The 24,173-nt window shown below is 37.6% G+C and overlaps 1 protein-coding gene and 1 long non-coding RNA gene across 5 annotated transcripts; both read left to right on the top strand.

The window, feature by feature from the left end:
* Window positions 1-1,467: 1,467 nt before the first annotated feature.
* Window positions 1,468-12,825, top strand: LOC112566309 (protein TFG-like). Of its 4 annotated transcripts, none has more exons than XM_025242397.1 (9): window positions 1,468-1,580; window positions 3,680-3,915; window positions 4,306-4,389; window positions 4,640-4,789; window positions 6,584-6,757; window positions 7,774-7,956; window positions 8,457-8,576; window positions 8,952-9,139; window positions 9,243-12,825. In XM_025242397.1, exons 2-9 carry the CDS (start codon window positions 3,720-3,722, stop codon window positions 9,399-9,401), a joined length of 1,254 nt encoding a protein of 417 aa, XP_025098182.1. In that variant the 5' UTR covers window positions 1,468-1,580; window positions 3,680-3,719; the 3' UTR covers window positions 9,402-12,825. The 4 variants fall into 4 exon arrangements, with proteins under 4 accessions (XP_025098182.1, XP_025098185.1, XP_025098183.1 ...); XM_025242400.1 differs by having other exon boundaries at window positions 1,469-1,580; window positions 9,246-12,825; XM_025242398.1 differs by having other exon boundaries at window positions 1,506-1,590.
* Window positions 12,826-14,021: 1,196 nt separating this feature from the next.
* Window positions 14,022-14,903, top strand: LOC112566851. The gene is made up of 2 exons (XR_003099709.1): window positions 14,022-14,130; window positions 14,864-14,903. It is a non-coding gene; the product is annotated as an uncharacterized LOC112566851 (long non-coding RNA).
* The last annotated feature ends 9,270 nt before the right edge of the window (window positions 14,904-24,173 follow it).

The following is a 24,173-nucleotide window of genomic DNA, read 5'->3' as shown; positions in this document are numbered from 1 at the left end:
ATTGATTCATATTAGGGTTATTGAATATGATAGAAAAGTTAATAAAAAATGTAATGGCTATTTGGTTTATTAAAGTGTGCTATTGCATAATCATGACCAATTTCAAGTATGTTGGTGTGTTGGGGGAATGGGTATTTGTATGTGTGTCCTATCACCACTAGCTGTTGCTTTGCATACATGCAAACTTTTCAATTGCACTAATTCCTTGAAAAATTCATCATAAACTTGCATTTGTTCTTTTATCCCTAAGGTTCTTAATACATTTTTTAAAAGTGCAAACTATCCAGATGTCTTTATATACTGTGAACTCAAGGATTTATTTTTGAGGATGATGAGGCCATACTAAAATTGCGAGATTTGTTGGTTGTAGTTGTGGGTTAGTCCTGATGCACACTGCATTTTCTTGACCACTCCAGTCCATCATTGTAGTCATGGAAGGCGTCAGCATGATGGAGAAGACCATGCTGAATTGCACTAGGGCCAGCACACAACCCTGTTTGGTGCCAGGAAAAGCCCTAGAAAACTCTTCGTTATCAAAAACTTGGACCATCACTGTCATTGCTAGACAACATAAAACCTAAGCAGAATCTGAACTTTTTGATAATTCTCCAGAGGCCATCCCCGCTGTCAAAAGTCTTGGTTAAGTTGATAAAGTTTGTATAAGGTCACAATGGCACTCTTTGCACTTTTCTTGAAGTCAGTGAACAGGTAACATCATGTCTACTGTGCTGCATCCAGCACGGAGTCTGCAGTGGCTATGGAAAGGTGGTTATGAAGCAAGCGGACAAATATTTTCGGCTGCTTCGGGCAGCAAAGAGACGCCACTATAATTATCGAGGGAGTGATGGTTACTCTACTTCTCGTAGCCATGAAATATAAAAACACCCTTCAGCTTCCGAGGAACCAGACCTTCACTGCGCTTGGATTGGTGTGCGTAACCGAATAAGCATTATCAAGATATGAATTATGAGGCTGAAGTTTGTCGTTTGGCAAGTCATAAACATACAGGTATCATTGACGGACAAAATTTAAATGTATAATATTGACTTTTTGGCGCAATTCGCATTTAGATATTTCATCGACATTTTACGTTTTCAGTTTGTGTAAAAAAAAAAAATCATTCAAGAGCAAATAAAAAATTAATGTTCTCTGCAGTTCGAACACGTATTCTGTAATGGCACCACGGACCTGGTGACACATTTTATTCGTTAGAATGAATTGCAAAATTATGTTTATCATAGGTCGACTTGTACTTATAATGCAAACTTCTACTGGCTCCTTATCTGACTCAAATATCAACAGCAGTAACTGTTGACTCATTATCACATGAAAAGATTCCTTAACTTCCACGCCGGATAGACAGAAACGAAATCAACATATTTAATGATTTAAAAAAATTTAGTAACAGTTTATGTAAACAAGCTGAGTATTTTAAAAAGTAAGTTTCACATGTTGGGGTTTGCTTTGTTGTTGTTGTGTTCACGCTCGTTCCTGTTATTTGTTGTAAGCGACTGATATTCGCACTTCCGCTGACGACACACTAGCCACAGACTGCTGTAATCTCTTTTAACCGGTAGACCGTAAGTTAAAGTAATGACAAAATTAAGTGACAAGAAAATTCAGCAAATCTATTATTGTGGCTATGGACTTTATGTATTCTGGATATTGATTCTGTTCATTTTTATGTCAAGTTTTTTTTTCCAAGGGTAGACGTCAGAGAGACGAAAAAAGGAGTTGTGTGTAATATCTGTGCATATAAAGACCATATCCTACTTAAACTTTCTGTTATTAATGCCAAGTTATCGATCCGATATAAAAGAAAATGGAAGTCACTTCTGTTGTTTTATAAACTTGATGAAATAATCGTTTCACATAGATGGGCGTATCGTCTTATTTTTATTGAATTTAGGATATTCTATCGAACAGTAATCCTGGCTTTTAATTTTCTGTTGATTATGTGGATAAAATATTGTAGCAAACATAAATGTTTGTATTAGTTTGTGAAGTTAAGACCGTTTGGTACACAAACAACTCAAGCAATGTTCATTTTTATCTTTTACTTTCCTTTCACATGAATGTTTTCACAGAATTTAACACATTAAAAGTTTTGTTGACAGCATTCAGAAACTGGGGTGATGGGTTCATGACTGTTGCATGTGTAGCAGGAACACTTGTTTAAGACAGAGTGTATCGCTGATAGCATGTTCTCTTCACCCTGCACCCATTTACCTGGCTAGCTGTGCAAGCAGGGGAATGACCGTGGAATGGGTGGCCTAGCACCCAATTTTTTGTGTTTCAGTAGTGGGAAAAATACAGTGCCTGCACTCTGCTCACCACAGCATGAGCTAGTCATTCCTTTCCTTTGATTATTTTGAGTACGGGGGAAATACCTTTGCACTGTGTAGTTGATGTGGTCCGCCGTCAAGTGGCTCAGGTATATCGAAATACTCTTTCCGTTAGGTCCCTATTTTGAGTGCAGGAGAAGCACCAAGATACATGTATGTGTTATGGTTCACTGACAAGAGGCTCACATACCTCAAAATCCCACAGATTTGATTTCCCTTATTTTGAGTGCAGTAGAAAGAACCACAGCACTGTGTAAGTGTTCTGGTCTGCTGACCAGTGGCTCTCGGATCTCCAAATACCACCTTTTAGTTTACCCAATTTTGAGTGTGGGAGAAAGTACCACTGCGCCATCTAGGTGTTCTGGTCCATTGACAAGTGTCTCTGATACCTCAAAATCTTCTTCCTCTTCAGTTTTTCCCTTATTTCAAGTGCAGGAGAAAGTACCACTGCAAGATATAGGTGTTTTAGTCCACTGTCAAGCAGTTCATGTGCCTCAAAATCCCTTTTTCCTGCCCCTTAATTATTGGTAATTTAGTAATGCAAGTAGAAGTAGGCATTGAAAGAAATGTAGGAGTTAGGTACGCGAAGAGTAGGATGGAATTGGTTTACATGTGTAAATAAAATTAATAAATCCATTTTTAAATTACTTAGCTCTTTGTGTGTGTGATTCAGCACATGTACATTTTTTCTTTGTAGTACAAAAGAAATAATAAAATTCCTTGAGCAAATGAAACTTGTCATCTCATACATGTTGAGATAGAGAATATAAGCAGTTGTGGTGTGGTGAGCACACATGACAAGTGACAGAGAAACTAACCAATACAAAGCTAAATGATGCACAAAAGAGAACACTGGAAAAAGCAGGGTTTTTTTGTGGACTCCCAAGGTTGGTTAAGTGCAGGTGTACAGCTGACGAAAAAAGAACACAATAGAGATATAGTAGACTACATAGCACACCAGACAAGTAAGAGCTAGAATTTTAGTGAAAAATTTTCCTTGGGAACTTATGTCCTCTTTCCTGGAGCAACAAAGAGGAATGAACTGATTGGCACTAGGACTTTTAGGAGCCACGACTAATGGATGGTACGGCCACAGTGTGTAGAAAGCCTTGTATTCAAAAGCAGATCAGTCTGGCTACAGAATTATGGTGCTGTGACCCAGATCTGCTTGTAGCTCAGTCAAAGAAACTGATCAGTCCAGTTACACATGAAAAATCAACTTGATGTTCCTAGTGTAAAGTATCTGTAACTGTAAATAGTGTTCTTATAAATGGTACTTTCTCAGTATACAAAAAGTTTTATTGGGATTAAAAAGCAGATCTCTGTGGCTACAGATTAAACCTCCTGAGTGAGAACACAACACCAGCGTCCACCATGCAGAACAGCTATGGGGCTGCACTTGACTTGAGTGGCAAGCTCATCATCAAAGTGCAACTAGGGGAGGACATTCGTCGCATCCCCATTCACAATGAGGACATCACCTACGATGAACTGGTGCTGATGATGCAGCGTGTTTACCGGGGAAAACTCTCCACAAATGATGACATTGTCATTAAATACAAAGATGAAGGTAACGTGTTTAAAATTTGGGTTGTACTAATATGAAGATTTTTCTACATATGTGCTCAAAGAAGTTGGAGGGATAAATGTATTTCACATCATTTGTAAAACCATGACTTTTGCTCCTTACAGTTTTCATCAATAAGACATATAAGATTGAAATGACTTCAAATTGTTGTGTATCCCCCAAAAAACATGTAACAGTGCTTTGTTGCTGTATTATAGTAATCATTTGTATTGGACATTCATAATGAGGATCATTAGAGTCAGAGGAAATGACCATGTATGTATTTATATGTTTCATATATGTTCAAAACAAGTTACCATATTTTCTTTATTCAAGACTGTAAAGCTGAAGAATAACTTTTTTTTAAAAAAAAGGGTTTTTTATGTTTTTCAGATGGAGATCTCATAACAATTTTTGACAGTTCAGATCTGGCTTTTGCAATTCAGTGCAGTCGCATTCTGAAAATAACATTGTTTGGTAAGGTATTACAAAAGCTTTATTCTGCCTGTACGCTAACAGGTATATGACAAAGTATGAGATAACATTACAGACAATTTTTAGCTTAAGTATAATTTTATATTCACTGCCGTTATTGCTAGTAAGAGTTGATGGAGAGTGCAATCAATCAAGTAGAATGGTGTGTTAATTTTACTCACAGATTTATTGAGCTTTCAAAGGTGCTAACTATACAAGTCATTGTTTTGTAATTTACATTTCTTCTGAACAGTTAATGGGCAAAGACTGAGTGATGTTGGAGATATACGATCACTACGGCGTGAGCTACAAGCAATACGAGATCGTGTGACTGCCATTTTGGATCGAATGGATTCACCAGCAACGTCTGTGATATCTGCTGCAGATTCAAGTATAACTGATGGTGAGAAATGGGGGGTGTTATTTTTCTTTTGTGATTTTTTTTAAGGTAAATTTTGGGTGAATACCTTGACAAGATACATAAATTTGCAGAAAAGACTTGCATGAAACTTAAAGTCTGTTATGAAGTTATTTTTTTAAGCCATGCTGTAAGCAAAAATATCAAAATATTGCAGGCAGTTGTTATACAGACAACACACAGCTTATACTGCTGCTACAAAGTTTGCAGTGTGCTGTTTAATGAGAACCTTATGTTCCTCTGTTGTGGCACCTGAATGTAGAATTTCAGGTTTCCTGCTATCATTTAACCAGTGGGAGGTGCATTTCTAATATCACTAGAAAAAACTATTTACCATAAAACCTCCTTATTAAGACCTTCCCTGTTACAACCCCTCTTAGGGACAACCCAAAATGTGTTCACAGATATATTTTGCTATATAAACATCATCTCTAGTATGACTGCTACCCCACACCCCCTACCCCAACAACCTGATTTACAACTGACTGTGCTCTATTGCAACTTTTTTGCAGAAGGTATGTGTTAAAAAGTCTTAAGTATATTTTAAAATAGATTACTACTGGTCAACTGTTTACCATATATTAAATTTTATGCAGAAATTATATAAAATAAGTACATTTTGAAAGAGACTGTTTGTTTGTTGTTCACCAGTTATTTCATGCCATACTGTATCACTCCATTCATATTTACCAACAATTTTGTCCCAACACCAAAAGTTGACTCAATCCAGCCCCAAAAGACACATCAATCACTGATAACAGGAGTAGTTATTAATGTCAAATACTACCAACAGTGCCATGGATTGTTCAAACAAATTCAGCCACCATCTTACTAAAGGAAAAGGGCCACTTGGCAATACACATTCTGAGAAATAGTGCATAACGCAATTTTAAAGAAGCCTTTGTCATCATTATTCTTTAGTTTGGAGATTGAGTGTATATGTAGACATTCAGTTAATATGAAACAGGTGGTACTCCTCGGGTATTCATTTTGGTGAATTGAGCCTGATCAATTTGACTTTCAGTGTTGGGATGATGTGGTGTTATGTAGAACAGTATGTTGCAGGGTCAATTCGACTCAAGTGAGAGGTCAATATAGCACCATTAGTATATATAATATGATAATCGGTTGAAATGATCGGCAAGCTTCATCCTCCTCCTCTCCCTGTTGTTGTCTCTTTATCGGAACACATGGGTTGATTATGCTTCATTAAGGACCTTTTGCAGGAGTCACATGTTTATAAAAATAAAATTCTTGTGATCAACTTTTTGTAATTTCTTACAATTTGTTTCAGAAATCACATTCAAAAATATAAATAGTGCATTTTAAGAAAGCATCATTTTCTACCATGGCACATGTGTATTGATTGCTTTTACCTGGAGAATTAGTCCTTCAGTCAAGCACAGCAACGGCAGAATAAACATGACCGAGTGAAAGCAAAAGCAACAAAGAAGAGCATTATTATATGGTTTTAAAGAGCTTTATTTCAATAAATGAACTTGAATTTATAGGTGCTTGAAGTTACATTTCCTTGAATGAAAGCAGACTGGTTGATCTCCGAACTACAACCCCTCTCTGTCACGACTTGATTTCGGTGAATTTTAATGTCTTCGGGAGAGGTTTGACTGTGTCTTTGAAATGTTATTTATATAAGAAAGACAATCCCTTGACTAACTGCACACGTGTGCTTACACACCCTACCACAGTATCTGTAGTTTTAACTAACTATAGTATGTACATTAACATTAAATTGAAGCTTGCCTGTATGTGTGTCTGTAGGGAGACCAGATGCAGCAAGCAGCACCAAAGTCAGTGTGAGAGGTTCCGGGCTCACTCATGCAAGTGCTGCAGAGAGCAAAGAGTTTGATCCTCTCTCAACGCAGCGGTCCATCCCTAATGATGAAAGTGTCACTCAAAATAAAGTCATGTCATCTTTTGGCATACCCAGTGATGGTTAGTAGCGTAGAGCCCTTCCTAGTCTCAGACTTTTCTACAATGATTCTTCTCCTTAGACTGGACATATGTGTGAATGTGTGTGTGTGTGTGAGAGATTTATCATTTCCTCAAAGTATAAGTAAGTTTTGTAGTGTGCTGTAAGTCTGACTTCTGTTAGGGAACAGCACTATGTAAAATTCTCTACTATTATTATTTGCTTTATGTGTTGACCTTTTCTGTGTGCATGTTCATGCTTTTGTTCATCATCATGAAGTTGAAGATTATTTTATATTATGTAAGCCTATAAATTTATTATGCTAATTAAAAAAGCCTTGAAAAGTTTTGGGGTGAAACTGGTGACGGGTGACTGGTTGCATTGAACATGCAATAGCACTTACAATTTATGGCTATGCTGGTATCTTTTTGTAATGTTGTATTTCCAGATTTTAAATGATATTCTTCAGTCTTATTTTTTTATTGTTTGTAGTGGTGTTGCAAAATTATGCCTTTGGTTTCCAAAATTGTAGTTTGGCTACTATGATAGCATTTTAAGTTATAAGAGGGAGTAAACTGGTTTGCAATATAGACACACATCTTTGCCAAATTCTTGACAGCCAAATGAGAAAAAAAATAACTTGCGCAAACACACACACACTTAACTTCCCTCATACACATGTGCATCATTATCCAGTCTATTGCCATCTGCATTGTTTTCTTTCATGTGTGATATACATGCAGTAGTCATCTCTGGCACAGATGCATCGTATAACACCAGCCATTTTCAGGTTTGCTTTCATCTGTTGTATACACAGAAGGGGGTCATCTCTTAGCAGTGTATCATATAACTCCAGCCTGCTGGTGTTCTTTATAGTACCTGCTGTGTTTAATCCTCTCTTCCTAGGAGTTGACACATGGCCTGACATCATTGTTGTCCATTGAGATAAGAAAGTTACTAAATCAGGAATATCAGATGAAGACAGTGTAAAACATGTAATTACTATTTGACATTTCTACAGTATGTCTTGCGATTGCAGCCTCTACCGTGGCTCCAGTTCCAGACAGAGGGGGGGCTTCTACACCAGACAGCGTTTCTAGCATTGGGTCATCTGCTAGTCACCAGCAGCAGTTCCGACAACAGCAGCCCCAGCAGCAGTTCAGTAGCACGTCACAGGTGCCAGTGCCAGGAACACCACCCACTAACCAGCAGCAGCAGCCAGGTAAGAGTTGTGAGGTGCCACACACAGTGTCAAGAACACCACCCACTAATCAACAGCAACATTCAGTAGGCTTTGGCATTTGCTGTTGATCTTCTGGAACTATTGACATTTTTACCTAGTGCCCCAGTGAACTGAATAACACAAGCATTGTTTTATGATTAAAAAACAAAATGGCAAAATTTTCTCCCTTTTTGAGGGGTGGGGTGGGGGGAAGTGGGGAGTTTAGGTCACTGTCACTTCTGGGCTAAAAAAGCTTTTTGAGATTTTTAGATATGAACTGAAATAGGTAGCATATACATTCTGCTATCTACAGTGTTAACCACATGTAAACTGGACTAATGTGCACTATGTAGACTCAGTGTAGACTGGGCTAATGTGAGCTCACTATCTAGACACATACCATGTAGACTAGTTTAACTTGAGTGTACTGTCCAAACATTGCCCACGACAGCTTGTACTGGCAAAGGTGAAGTTTACACGCAAACATATTTCTCTTTCAGGCGCTTATTCCCAGGGGACTGGACAACCTCATCCCTTGCCTCAGGCATTACCCTATGGTCAGACACCAACTGCTGGCTCACCCCAGCAGCAGTACCAAGGCTATGGGCAACAAGGCCAAGGTAATTTCCCTCCCCCCCTTCCTGGCCTTCATTTATAGGTTCTTAAAAAAAGACTACTTTTTCTGTAGTCCACGCATTTACGGGCTGGCCAAGATAATTTTTTTTACAGTATTCTTAGCAAAGGTCTTTTATTTATGATTGCAGGTGGTCAGGTGCATCACTTTCAATATATAGTCCATTATTTCATTTTGTGCAATTTAAAAAAAATGTCTTCGCTTCAGTGAAACCTTGCAGATTTTACAAAAGTAAATAAAAAGGATCTTATCTCTAACTTTATAAAAAAAATGTGAAGCATATTTTAAGGAAAAAATCATCTGAAATTGACATGAAGAATGTGGACACTTTATGTAAGAATGTCTACAATATTGACAACAGGATATGGTCAGTATCAAGCTGGCCAGCAGCAAACGCAGCCTGTCTACAGCCAGTCTGCTGGACAGCAGTATGGTTATATTTCACAGCCAGCACCTGGCCAACCCCATCAGCAACCTCAGCAACCTCAGCAACCACAACAGCAACAGCCTGTTTATGCTGGAATGCCACAGCAGCAGCCAAACTTGCAGGTATGCGGATCTGTTTGTGTTGGGGGAATGGGATGTACGTGAGAGAATTTTTTTACTCCCTATGCTAGGTCACTTTTTCCATCAATGTACTTTTTTCTGTCAGCAGGCTCAGAGTGGAAAGTTCACTGGATATGTTCCTCAGCAGACACCCAGCCAGACATCCCCTAGTCCCACCCCTGGAGCAAACCCTTACTCCCGAGGGCCTGGCTATGGTGGTGGCTATCCGAGGCCTACAGCCAACTACCAACAAGGATACCAGTGATCTGAGTGCAGTGGCCAGGAGTGCTTGAGGCAAAAGTGTTGTTATCAACAGTTTATGGCAGATACTAAGGATTTATATTTGAGGGAGGGGGGAAAGATGAAAATGTTGGTGTGATGTGAACTGTGTGATTTGAGGGAGAGGTGTTATGACTCCTAAGCCATTAATTAGTCTGCTGGCCAGGTTCAAGTCACCTTGCAGAATAAAAATATTTCAGGTTCTTCTCCATCCTCTACTTTGGGTAGAATAAGGAATAGTTAGGGTGCACCTACCTTTAAGCAGAAATCATCTATTACCACCACCTCTTCCCTCCATCTTCCAGGTGCCAGCTGGACCTTATAAACAAATGTACAATAGCCTGTCTGTTAGAAATAGGTCAACACTTGAACATCTGCTTAGTGCATTTTAGCCTTGTGTGTTTTTGGCTTGTCTCATTGATCTAATTCTAGAGAGAAGAACAAAACTTTTAAGAATTATTGCCATTACAGACTGTCACCTAGCAATCATAGAGGTTTGAGAGAACACAAGCAACATGCATAGCCTGTACAGCAGGGTTGTGAACATACCATCCAAGAGAAAATCAAAAGAAAGAGATGTGCATTGTAGAACAGATGTTCCATTAACTTGTATATTCATGTATATACATTTGTAAATCATTTGAGTGTGGTATAACCATTCATTCAAATGTTTAGAGCAGTAACTTGCAGTCTTGCCTAACCATGTCTGCAGTGCTGTATCTAGCATATTTCACAGTTCTTCTGTTGAAGCACTGCAGAGGGGGGGGGGGACAAATTCTTATTATTCCTGCTTTGTTTTTTCAAATGAATTTTTAAAACTTAAATGCATAATTAGTAGCAGTCTGGTTTCTAAGGATTTATATATTATTTCTCCCGAAGATAAACATGTTTTGGACCCAACATTGCCTGTCAGTCTTTGCTACTCTGCAGGATGATAGGGAAACTACGTGTACTTAAGAGTTATCTTGTCTCTTTTACAAAAATTAATGTTCTTTTGCTAGTGAAGAGTTATGTTAGGGTGGAAATCATTAGCTTTTGCATTCTGTTTATAAGAATGAATGTATTTTTTGTACTATTGTCACTTGAGGACAAAATCATGGTATATAGAATACATGTTTAAGACATGGACCTACACAGAAGAAAAGACAGTCATACAAGATTTTGCTGATGGTGCATTAAGGCAAATACTCAGAGCAATAAATTTGTAGCAAAATTAATAGTTATTGGTTTCTTCAAGAGTTTTGTCACCCCAGTTGACAGTGTTTGGAAAAGCATTAAAGTACTTGGATTTACAGAAATTTTGGAGCAAGATACATTGGGTTAGGGATGAGAGGATTGGATGAGAGATAAGATAACATCTTAGAAGCATACAAGGTTGACATGGGTTTGAAATGAGGACCACAGAGATAATGTCTAAGGAGCATATGGCTGTGAAGTGAGAAACAGAGATCATCTGCATTGGCTGAATCTTTATTACCTCAGTTGCTATTGCAGCTGGGGTGGAAGTCCTGGAAAAGATTCTATAAATAGAAATGTTCAGTGTTGTTAAGTGGCTAATTTGCTTCACAGTTGTTACACTGGTCACTTGTACATTACTGACATACTGTGCAATGTAGACAGAAGTCTATCAGCAGACAGAATTCTGGGATTGCTTTTGTCTTGACATGCAGATTGCAGGAGAAATGCATGGGCCTGAAGGATTGTGGTGTGTGTTGGGCAGTAAGCAAAATGACTCGAAGAATGTGGAATGCATGATTTTCAGAACAGTATGTCTGCCTGCAGTCATGCATGTGAGGTGTTTGCAGCATAGGAATGTGTAGAATTTATCAGGTACTGTTAAACAGCAGTGTGTGAAAGTCACATTGACACATGGTACAAGTGCTGTGGTTAGGACCTGGAAATGTCATACTCAGACTTTTGACCATCTGATGATAAATTTATTTTGGATTTTTCTGGAGTGACATATAGGAATCAAAATAGCAGATTCCATTTTGTGTTAAGATGTACATGTGAACATCTGTTATGAACAAAGTAGTGCATGTACTTATGTTAACATCTGCAAGAAATTGTAACAATTTTGTTTTCCCCATCTTCTCTGATTTGGGAATCCTTGAAACTGTGTGGTTAATGCAATCCACTTCAGAGCAGGTCTGAAAAGTAAGGCTCCTGCAGATCACAGACGGTACACAAATTCTCCTGTGCAATCTGACCTGTTAGAAAAGGCTGATGAAGGAGAGATTTGGGCTCCTTTTACATGCCAAGCTGTAGGTATAGTGAATCAGTTGCTGTTCACTGTCCTTTAAGTGGCTGTAGAACCTTTGTCTTGCCCAGTTTTGTAATGCTATTCAGTCCTGAATATTTTATGTCTAAGTGGGTGGCTGTTAACAAATACATGATCATTGGCTTTAACCATGAAGTTTCATGTATAGGCTTTTATGTGTGTGTTTTTTCAAATCTCAGATTTGGTTTACATGTGTAAGGGATACTGTTTTTACGAGATTCATTACATGAATGGTCAAGAATTTTGTGAGTAGATGTTAAAGCAAAAGGATCTCTGAGCCAGACTTGGCAGAATAGAATACACTGAAGTGTAAGACTGTCAAACATTCTAGAGAAAAAAATGGTCTCTGTCAAGATTGTTTTTACTAGAGTTGGAGAGCCTGCTAGTGTTGGGTTTCACAAGAGGGATTGTAAGGAACAGCAAAGACAGTGGATAGAAGAAAAGGTGATAATTAGGTTATAACAAGTGTAGAACTGTTTCCAATTAGATCACTCATAACACTTTACTACCATGTTAAGAAGAGCTACTTTTGGAATCTATAACTTTACTCACGCAGGTGATGTAAGCTCAGATAAGTATGACCTTCTGGAATAACAATTTATATGTATTACGAAATTGTTAAGATGGCATTGTGAACCCCACAACAGAATGTGTGGTGTTACAGGGTAATTAGACCTTGCAGGATGGCATCGCGGAGCCTGATCTTGGTGTTTAACTTTTAGTGTTTTTACAGACCCTGTTTCCATAACAGTAGAGTTTTTTATGGGACAGGGTTGTTAGCCCTGTGCCCAACCCCCAACCTGGAGGACCATAACGGGCAGTAAGTAAGTTTTAACAGAAGCTGAATGATGTCTATCAACCCCAGATGTCTGAGCAAAGTTTACAGCACACCTTTGTGATGATTTTTGTTAGTGATAATCTGATGGACCTTCAGGAAAAATCTTTATTTTCAGTTGGTTTTTTTTAAAAATAATTTGCACAAAAAGTGCTTGGTATAATGTTCACAAACCTCCCTGACCTAGCCCTAACTCTGGGAGTGGAAATAAAATAATAACATTGTGTTTCTGTGCCAATAACATGATCAGATCATTTGCTTCAGTCCAGGTATTAAAGTGTCTTTCGTCAAACATCTAGTTTGCAGGTTTTTATTGAGATGAGAATGTGCATGTGCAACATTTGAATACCTAAAAGACGTGTTATGGAAATGTGGTTGAAGCATTAAAAAAAATTCCTTTGCTCTTGATAGAATGGGTGTGAAGCATAACTTTGTGCTAATACTTTTGATAGTAGGCAATGCCAAGCATCAAATCTATGGTGCATGATGCAGGTGGGAATATCAAAACTTGAGAAAGGGAAAATTAAATACTACATTAATTAAACTACAGTATTAATGCACAAAAGGAAATGACAACAACCTACAAAAATGTTTTTAAAAGATGCTGAATGTTCAGATCTCTTGACCCTTGTGGTCAAAGGAGAGACATAAGATGGCTGATAGGCCTCTCCTGTCTGGTTGGCACAACTTGGTTGGGTTAGCTAGGTCTGTGTACATTTGATGAGTTTGGACTTTTGGACCAGATTTCTGCTTCCTTAGTCTGACTGCAGCAATATGTGGCCTAGCTCCCTACAGACTGTCTAGCGTGTTTTCTGTGGAGCTTAACATTGGTGCAGTTTGTATATTGCCACAAAAATTAAAAAAACTAATGTTGCAAATGTTCTAAAATCTTGGACATGCATAGGAAAAGCTTTGAGATAAGGAAAACATGGTAATAGCATAGAGATCACTGACCATATGTGTACTGTGGCGGGACAAACAAATCTGCGTATTTGAATTACACCACGAACTAATATACACGTCCTTGATTACACAGTATGAAACAATGCATGATGTCCTGTAAGTAAAAGGCTCCTTCAGGATTTGATCCACAAAACATCGTTTCTAGACACATAAATGTTGTGCAATACGTTTTGCCAACGGAAACATGGGAGGGCTCGTGTTGCTTAAAAAAAAAACAAACAAACAACAACTCAGGATGCACTTGGAACTAGTACGTCTCCAAAGGTATGTGAAACAGTTGTTGGTCCTAATTTAGGCGGCGCCTTATTTCACACCAATTCAATGTTCCGTGACTTTGGGGGACGGGGTAGTTACAGTATTCACAATTAAAAGCATCAGTTTATATGTTTACTACTTTCACTATAGTGTCATATTCGTACGTTTTCTGGTGGTTGTTCTCTCGTCACTGTCCTCTTGACGTTTCGGACAGGACGGTCGTCGGCTTTAAATGGTTTATCTGCAAACTGTTGATTTCTACTTGGCGCGGAAGTGCTGTACGTATGTCGGAAGCAAATGTAAACATCGAAAGGTGTCGACTTTATTGATCGCTTTTTACCTGCTAAAACTGTGAAGTATCGAAGTTTTTGGTTGCCTGGGGTGCGTAATATTATAATTTTCCATTCTTATTCAGTTTCATACTTTTGGCAGATATACTTAAATTAGAAACAGGTGTAAGCTGTCTATAGTGTTTATGCACGATCCTGTGCAAGCAGTGGCAATATGTAGCTTCACGCGTGGCGTCTTTGTAGCTGGCGATGTTGCTGTTTGTGGAAAAACTTTTTTGCGTGGGGCCCTATTACTTTATAAATGTGTACTTCCATAGTTTATCCTAGAGATGCATCGATAATGTTTGCAAACAAAGAGAAGATAATTCTCTAATTTTTATTTGTGAATGGAATATGTTTTTGCGTATGACAATAACAACCAGCTGATAGCGTTTTATGAAAAAAAGTCTGTCATATCGTAAAAGGAGAACATGTAAGGAGTGTTTGCTTTCTGGCTTTTTTTACGTTTTATGAGCAATATTAGTGAATCACAGAAGTAAATATGATTCTGTTTTGTGATCACCATTTACGTTTCAGCATTTAATCATTAAAAATGATTAAAGCGATGTGGTTAGAAAATTTTCTCTTTATGGTCATCCTTCATATGTCCTGTTTTTTTCCTTGGCTCTGTTGTTGGACACTTTTGATGTTGTACATGTATTATGTTTGATACAAATAGATACATAGAGATACAAATGGATAGTAGATGTTTATGCAACATTCTTTCTTTACTTATATATCTCCTTGTAGATAATTTAAAACTTTGTGTGCAAATGATGTTTCAGAGAGTTAAGCACTTTCAAAAGAACAGCAACCAAAAAAAACCAAAAAAAACGAGAATGTCTGCACCACCAGACCACTCCACAGAACGACAACCATTGCATGATGACCCTGATCCACAAGATCCTGATCTGTCATTGATACAATCTGGTCGAGCACCTGGAGAATCAAGTCGCAATGGATATTACACAGATCCAATCATTTCCAACAGTCTTGAAAATCCATACTGCGACACTACTGAGTCTGATACAGGTCTTCGTCATGTGACAATGTCAGAGGTCATCCCACGTCCATGGCTAACATATCGTCAAATTGAAATTGCAGCCTACATCAGTGTTGTTTTTTTCCTAATCACAGGAATATTTGCTGTGAAGTTTGTCCGTCGGGCACGTCTCCATCAATCAAAAGGATTGATGGGGATGGCACAGAGAGACCTACGCCTTACAGTGCGGCTGATCTACGCCAGTGCTGTCTTGGGGATTATTCTTTACTTCATCATCATTCCAGTTGCTGCTTCATAAATCTAGACATGCAAAATGCAATTGCTGTATTAGCAAATTAAAGTGTGTTTTCTGTCTGCAGGTGCTGGTCAGTTTGATAAGGACACTTGTTACTTGGAGGTGTTTTTATGATTCTGTTCTGAAGTACTTGTGGTTATTACATTGATTATTTGCTCATCTAGTTATGTTCATCAAGGGGAAGGTTTGTAAAATGTTTATCTCCTTTTCAGTTGTCTCAATTGGCTGTTGTTATGTTGCCCTTTGTCATCCCTTGATTATGCTCTTGTAAATTTGTTTCCATTCTCTCTAATTTTGGATTGCCTGTTTGTATGTCTTCATGAGTAATCTGCTCATCATTCATCTCAGTGTTTATCCACTTACAATTTGGCGGTTTTTCAAAAGCATGAAGTATACTGTGTGTGTGTTGGATCTTAATATCATTTTGCTTTTAAAAATTCAGAGGTGCTAGTTGTATTCATTAGTGGAGGAAAGTGTAGACCTAATCATGCAAATGTGTTGATTGACAACTGTTCTTTGTTCACAAATACAGAAGTAGATGGGGCAGAAGACTTTGTCAGAAGAACTGTGCTCATTGTTACAGTACCAGCTGTATGTGATACTAACCTTCACAATTCATAAGTTGTGGTTTTAATAACTTTAGGAGATGTATACTTTTTCTATTTATAATTTCTTTGTTGTAGCTTGCTTTGGCTTCATTGGTTGCCACCTGTTGTATGTTTAGCCAGTAGTTACAGGACAGGACCATCTGTCATCTTTCAATTGTCTGATTAATCTTAAATTTGACTTTATGCCATTGTTTATTGCATGTACACGCACACACATGCCTGCTTATATAAAATTAAATTTTCCCTTGTAAAATTCCACATTCCATGAAAATCAGGTATTTGTCAAGATTTAGTTTTCTTTCTATAAACTGTTTTGAGGATTTAAACTTTTTGTATGTATTTAGTTTTCAAGCATTCTGACACACATAGAGCATTTTTAAAAAGGTGATAATCTAAATGGAGCTTGTTACAGCTGTTTTACCTTTTTAATGCTCACCAAGTTCTCATTTTGAAGTTAAATAGTTTAAAAGTAAACAGCTGTCTTCCCAGTCACTTTCATAATCCTAGTTTGAGAGATCTGCTAATGTTTTTGCATTTTTCACAACGTTTGTAAAATGTTATATGTGCCTTTTTATCATCAGACTTCTAGTATCACAAATTTGACAAAGTTCTGGAAAATCATAGAAGAGGGCTTGGACAGGGGAATGTTGCAGATTTTTACCATCTTAACTCTCATTATCTTGTAAAACCTGCTTATCTAGCTGCAGAATATATATCCCCTCAGCCATATTTTTTGCCCTGAAAAGCTATCATTTTCTCTTTTTGCTTTAGTTTCTTTCAAATGCATTAGCACTAGTGAAGCTCATCTTCTTTAGGTCACTAGCTGCAAGTGACAGCAAGAGGTTCGGAGTGACCACCATGTAGATAGAATTTTGGTTAGAAGACAGTGGATAGCTACAGATGTACATCCCTGATGGCACAAGAGTCAGGTTGGTAAACATGTCAATGATATCATCTCATTTGCATTTTGACATTGCCTTTGAACATTGTGAAGTTCTTATGCTAGCAGGATAGTTATCTGTCAGTAAATGGTAAATGGCAGCTTGTTGTTAGTGGTTTTGTCAAAGGTGTGGAAAGAAATCACTTACTGCATAAAGACAAATTTTCAAAGACTTCATATGTGCATAATTTATAAATTTTTAGTGTTGCTTAAGCAAACTGTTAAGGCAAGGGTGGGGAACCTTTTTTCTCAAATGGCCCTTTTTGATATTTATAACATCATTCGTAGGCCATACAAAGTTACACTGGTCAACAAATTTTTACAAAAGTTGTGTTAATGAAAATTATTCTTTTCTCATCAATTTTTATGTGCTCAACACAAATATGATGATCAAAATGCAAACGTGGCTCTAGTTTTCTTGTAATCTGTAATAATTATTGTGTACATCACGAAATGTATGCTAATAGTAATTGACCACAGGTTAACACCTGTAAAAAATCAAGTCATAAACTATGTCTTAAATTTCTTTGCCTGTCTCCTGTACAGCTGTTCTGTTCAGGATCATCTCTGGGGAGTGTCCAGCAGTAGTCAGCCAGCATTGTAGTGGACAGTTTTTCCTGGTGTCTTTTTTCCATTGTTGCGATATCTTGATGAAAACATGAACCAGGTCATTTTAAGTTCTTCGGTCTTGTGTTATTGGGGTTGATGATGCACCGCAGTGAAAATCTGCATGACCAGGAGAACAATCAACAGGTCGGCTTACCCTCGTCCTCATCAGCTGATTTGTGAATATTCTCCTGGAATAGGAAGTCTCTCACCATGTGGAACTGGTCTCAATGCAGAAAGAATGTTGGGGTAGACTATTTTCCACTTCTTTAGCTTTGTTATCCTGCCGGAAAGAGGAGGAACCAAGCAGAAACAGTCATTTGTGTGGTTGCTTTGCTCTGTCCACACCATGGGGACTGCAGACAGCATTGATGGCCTTTTGCCCTTCAACCACTGTGAAAGCGTGTGTTGCACATGTAGCACAGCATATATGTGGGGCCCAAGGCTTGTCTTGGTCACCAATCTTGCATCCGAAGCAAAGATGATATGCCTTCTTCACCTGAGAAGTGATACTTTTCTTCTGGTTGGCAAATGTCACTTCCCCACAAATTCAGCAAAAATTGTCCACAGTATTAACGCACTTTCGAGGCAATAGTGTTATGTATTGTAACTTAATGGATAAAATAATAAGAGTTTCATGTAACAGTAGCTTAAACTGTATCCTACGTCTTGTTGTGACAGTCCTGCTGGGTACATTTACACGTTGAAACATAGGAAATGAACTATATCAAATATCTTCAAAACAAGAGCCAATAAAAAATTTTCATGGTCATATTCGTGTTCAGCTCATGAAGATACTACAGATTAGGACCTTTTTAAGTCAGTAAGAATTTTGATGTTGACCAGTCTTATCTACTTAAAAAAATTAGCGTGTTCAATTTGGTCAAGCAGTAATTTCACGGCAGTGTGTTAACACTTTTGCAGTGTATTCAATACTACTGTCCTGTGAGTCACCACAGTCTACCTTTTTGTAATTAAGTGTGCAAAAAATGTGCTCTGCTTCTGTGAAAAGCAGAGCAAAACAACTGTTTAGAGTCTGTAGAATATGTTTATAATTAGAAAGTTCCTAAAGGAGACAGAACCTTTTTTCTTAATGCACAATTTTCTGCTTGTCATTGTGTTGAATATTTGTAAGTCTGAACTGTTCACTAAGGTACACAGCAATGTCAACTTTTTTTTTTTAATTGCATGGGCTGGCATGGTTGACGCCAGTTACACATATTAACAGCTGATATCAAACTGAAAGTGGTCTCTCCTGGCTTAGGGTGAAGGTCACATGCATGCATAATTCTCCCAAATTGTCTCTATAGGTCGTGGGCAGCTGACAAGAAACATATGTGTCCCATCATGTACTGAAATTGTATATGTTCTGTCTGTCCCTTAATGAAATTCCTTGTTCCTCAAAAATGTAAGTTATTAATATGACTTGGTTTATAAATTTATGTTGGTATAAAAAAAGCATAGATTTACTGAAATTTGCAGGCTGGACATTCTCCACCCCTGTGCTATGGGTTTGTTTCATAGGCTGTTACTATCTTAAATAAAGACATGGCATGATGAAACTAGAGGAATATAGGACACATTTTGTAAAGCTTTGTATTATATAATTATTGAGTATGGAAATGCCTTAACTGCAGACTTAAGGCATTTACACAGAGAGAGAGAAGGCTGTATTTTAGGATTGTTTTTTAAAAGAGCTTTTATGATACTTGATAACTACATATTTCCTACTGATTCAATGTACTTTAGTTATATGTCAAAGTAAAAATAGTTTATCTTTTAAGTGTAGACTGTTCCTAGTCATTTTAATATTGTTTTCTCACATGATGTATATATGCATGAAGTTTTTGATACTTGTAAAATATCCTATTCTTTTTTGTGTCTGTTTACTAGTGTGTTAATTTGAAGTTGTACTTGATTAATGATAGGCCAGTGATATACGAATTGTAAGAACCTGCTGATAGTAGCTGTATATATATATATTGTCACATTTTATCTGCATAAAGAATTGTTATGTAATTGAACTCCATTCAGGCAGAGGAAAGCAGTGTGTTTGATTAGAATGAGAAGTAATGAGTTTAGGAATAACCTTTTGTGACTTTTCCTCTTGATTAGTTTGAGGGTCATGTAACAAGTCAAAAGTAAAAATTCTGTATAGGGCATCATATTTACAAAATCATTATTACATACAGGTTATACATTATTCCTTTTCCTGTCCAAGACATATGCTATATTAGACCAATTGGAATGTGTGTATACATAGTTTCAGGTGACTGATGTTTATATTTGATGTGTGTGAACATGGTTTGGTTGAAGGAACTGACATCTTTCATAACTGTCAGGTGACCAAAAAAAAGGTGGGTTTTTTTTTTTATAGGTTTTTTTAATTTTTACAGCAACATTTTAAAAGTAATTTGCAGCTTGTATGTAATATTGTTGCATTTAAGTGTGGGATCAGGAAATGGTCTGTTTTAAAAGTAATTTGCAGCTTGCATGTAATATTATTGTGTTTAAGAGTGTGATCTGAAAAAGGTTTGTTTTTATGTACCTTTAGTGCAGCAGACATAAATAGAAGATCTCTGTCATGAAGTTTAAGGCTGATGCTTATCTGATCCATTTGAAAAATCTCTGCGTTTTTGTTTCCTGTGGTGACTAACATAAGGCAAAGCTGTCATAATACAGTAAACTGTTTTGTACTTTTTTTAACCATGTGTCATAGTTTCTATTTTTGGTATCATGTTGCAATGGATGTGGAGTATTCTGCCTTCTGAGTTTGGGTGAAAGTTGTTACAAGTTGGTCCAAGAGATTCTGTGAACTGGAAGGAAGGTAATCAGTGCTGTTTAGTTTTTGTTTTCCTCCAGACAGCCAGTGTTTTTGTTCTTTTACATTGTGAACTTGTGGGCATTCACATAGCATCATGAGGTTTTTGCTTTCTTTGCTTGTACATACACAAGATGCCAGTGTTGTTGATAATATGTATTTGCTTTTTATTTTTAAAATAGAGATACAGTCTGCAGAGGTCAGTATATTGGTAATTGTTTGCTTTGTCTCACTGTTGTGTTGCCTGAAGGTGTTGGGGAAGGTCAGGGTCATACCCTAACCTATGTTAGTAAAGAGTGAGATGGTCGAGACCACACTTTTTTTGGGACCAGCTTTAGGTGAGGGTGGTGCATCTCCCCCTCTCACTGCTTTACCTTCCCCAACCCCCAACCCCACCTCCCGGTTTAGTCAGGTACCCATTCCTGACAGCTGGGTCAAATTGGGGAAGGTTACTGTGGTGTATGGGTATTAAACTAGCACAACTTCAGGTTTGGACCAAAGTGCTCTAAACATCTGCCACTACCCTTTCCATCAGCGAGTAGGTGGTATTCTATTCAGCTGTGCTTTCTATCTCCTTTTTGTCCAATTCCTGATGTGCTTGTGACTTGTATGTACCGTATCCCTCGTGTTACCATCATTTTCACAGGAGTTACCCAATGGCCTACACTAGTATGCAAGGCTCTGTTCATGACATTGTCTTGTCATGGTGGTCTGTAAGCTCTTAGCTTGCTGGAGTGATTTGTACTTTGCCATAGACATTGCAATAACCTTGGCACTCTATGAGTCTGTGTCAGGTCCATTTAGGTGTGATTCAGATAGTGTGTTAATGTGTTAATTATTTTTGCGATGGTAAATTATCTTAAGTAAATGCATTGGTATTCTTTTTTGTTTTAAAATAGCATTGTTCATGTTGTTGATCGGGCAAATTATTGATATAATATTCAGTAGGTACCCAGGTTGACATCTGGGTTTCATTAGTTTATATTTCTGTGTAAAACAGTAGTTGACACAAATCATATCTTTTGATGACATGTGCTTACTGACGGAATCTGTAGCCTTTGCATGTACAGCATTTAAAACATGAATGTGTTTTTATTTGGCAGAGAACGAGTGTCATTTCTGATATTATGTTCTCTTTTGATATTGGTTGTGCAGAACATTTCTTTCTTTCATTGAAGTTCTTGATGCCAAGCTTGTCTTCATGTTCAAGCTACATTCTGTACAGGTGGTCAAATCGTTGATCAAAAGTTACTTGCCAATAATTCTGCTTTTCTTAGTAGTTTTAGCGATTCATTATATCTTATCTGTTACTTGTAATACCTGCAGTCAACTTGGCAAGTGAAACTTTTGTGTGCCTGTACAAATATACATAATTAATTTTAAATATGTTTTGTTCTTAGCATTTTTAAATGTCCTTGCACAGACTTGAATTGTTTCAAAGGCTGTTGCTAAATATGTTAGTGTAGCCACATGAACATAATCAAGTGTGGTGTCAGAGTTTATCAGCCAGTTGTATGTCTTTGCAACAATCTGGACAAACCAACAAAACTCTAATCTTTGAACATGCTGCTTGAGCAAAATAGGATTGTTCTCAAAGATTTACATATATATGCTGCTTGACACAAAATGACTGGGGATTTTCTTTGCACAAGGCAACTTTAACTCGCTGCTTCAAGCTTGCACACAAGCTTGTCAGTTTGCACACAAGGTCCACAGTGTTAGGATTGTGGTCACATGACACCAGCTGACGAGGGGCTGACACTTGTGCACAGCATAGTGATGTGTGTCTAACCTGTGCCTGTGTGTGTGTGTGTGCATGCACGCACAAACAGACAATTATGCATATTGATGATTTGCATAACCGTGTGGATGAGGATCAGGCAAACAGAAGTAGAAGAGATTAGGGGAGGAAAGGAAGAGAGAGAAAATCATTGAAGTTTTGTTACAAACCTAATGACAGCTTTGTGTTCTATTTAACTGCCCTGTATTTTGCATTTGATTTCATGTTTGACTTGGGTAGGTCCTTAAGCACCATCTGCCATCTTTATGGTCTTGTGCTGGGCAAGGGGTTAATAGGAATAGAGCTTAATAGTTATAGAGCTTAATGCTTAGTAACAAGAGTTGCTCAGCAGCCTCTGCTGGTGCATATTTAGTGGGAGGTGCATATTTAGAGGGAGGGAGGGTGTGACTATGGGCTACACTACTGTGGTATGGGGACCATGAAGAATTGACTGCTGAAAGTTATATTATTTGCTCAGTAACAACTGCTGACAGTTTTCTCAGTTACAACTGCTGAAAATAGGAGGAGACTTTATCTTGTCTCTGATAGGGCAGAGCATAGTTTCAAGGCAGCTATGTTATTACTAACCTCACTTCATTACCTTTACCAGCATCACCTTATTACCTTATGTTATTACCATAGGTGAGACTGGAGTCCTAGCAGAATAAAAATATCAAAGGTACAAAATATATGAATGTGGGCATGTCTGACTTCTGATGTTACCGGACCTTCTTATCAGTTAAAGGTGGAAGAAGTAAAGTTCTTTTTTACAATATGCACAGACCTATGCACTCATTGATGACAGGAATGGAGGCTTCTTGCAGTCAACTGATGAAGAATCTAGTTACAATATTGATGCTTAAAACTGGTTATCGTTATCAGATAACGTTACTTCTTTCAAAACCTGGAAGCCACTTCAGCAGGTTTGGCAAATGGTTACCATGGCAACATTATTTCTTTGTGATGTTTTTCATTTGTGTATTGTATGCATTTGTGTTTGATTTTCTGGACCACTATACACTGAAAAGGATGAGTTTTGGGGATTACATATACAATGGAAAGAAAAGTTTCATATCTTAATGCAGATATTTTTTGTCTTCTATGCATTTCCATATTTGCTCATCTTAATATTGTGTGATGTTTTCCAATATTTTCTTATCTTAATATTATAGGATGTTTCTGTGATGAATCAGGTTTTGTTGGTGTCTGTACTGGTGCACTCAAGTACATCTAATTGTTTTTTTACTACTTTTGACTTGATGCATTCTCTCTCTCTGTGTAAAGCCAAGTCAGCTGAAATGTTGCATGAGCCTAATCAGTCCTGTTGATTGTGGGCATCCCACAGTAAGTTCTCTTTCTGTTTAGATGCTGTTATCTGTTGACATCCACCACTACCCTTACATACCTTTACTGAAACAACTTTCCCAGAGTCAGAGGTTGCACTAAACACACAACTGTGGCTGCACTGAACATATGCCGCAGGTAGATCTGTTGAAGTAGTGGGTATCAGACACAAAGAAAGTTGACTGGGAGACTAGATGTGATAATATTACACATCATGTTTTGTAATTATGTACATGATATGCAAAACAGATTTCTGGTAAAAGCTGTACTGGAGAAAGCCAGTCCTTATACGAAAAAATTTGTATTGTTGTTTGGTGCTAGTGCACATAAAACAGATGGGCTGACAGGTGTTAAACGGAATTGAAATACTATCCAAATATATCTGCAGTCCTTCTAAAACAGATGTGTTGAGGTTGTGTACAAATTGTAGTTAGTGTAGAAAGTTAAATGATTTTTTATAGTTATATATTTTATTATTACTAAGAGGGGCATATAGAATAGACACTCCCTTGAAGCAGATTATTCAAGCTTGCTAAGGCCAATGACAGGAACTCCCTCTGTTTATCCACCAGTGATGGGCATCTGATTTATTTTACAGATAAAAAAGGCAGTGAGGGTGAAAGATGACATAAAAAGAAAGGAGGAGGAGGGTGTTGACATCCTTCTATCAATTGAAGACCTAAATAAGGTGCTTACTT

This window comes from Pomacea canaliculata, linkage group LG6, assembly GCF_003073045.1.
Source record: "Pomacea canaliculata isolate SZHN2017 linkage group LG6, ASM307304v1, whole genome shotgun sequence".
Lineage (NCBI taxonomy): Eukaryota > Metazoa > Mollusca > Gastropoda > Architaenioglossa > Ampullariidae > Pomacea > Pomacea canaliculata.
This window is presented reverse-complemented; position numbering and strand designations above follow the sequence as displayed.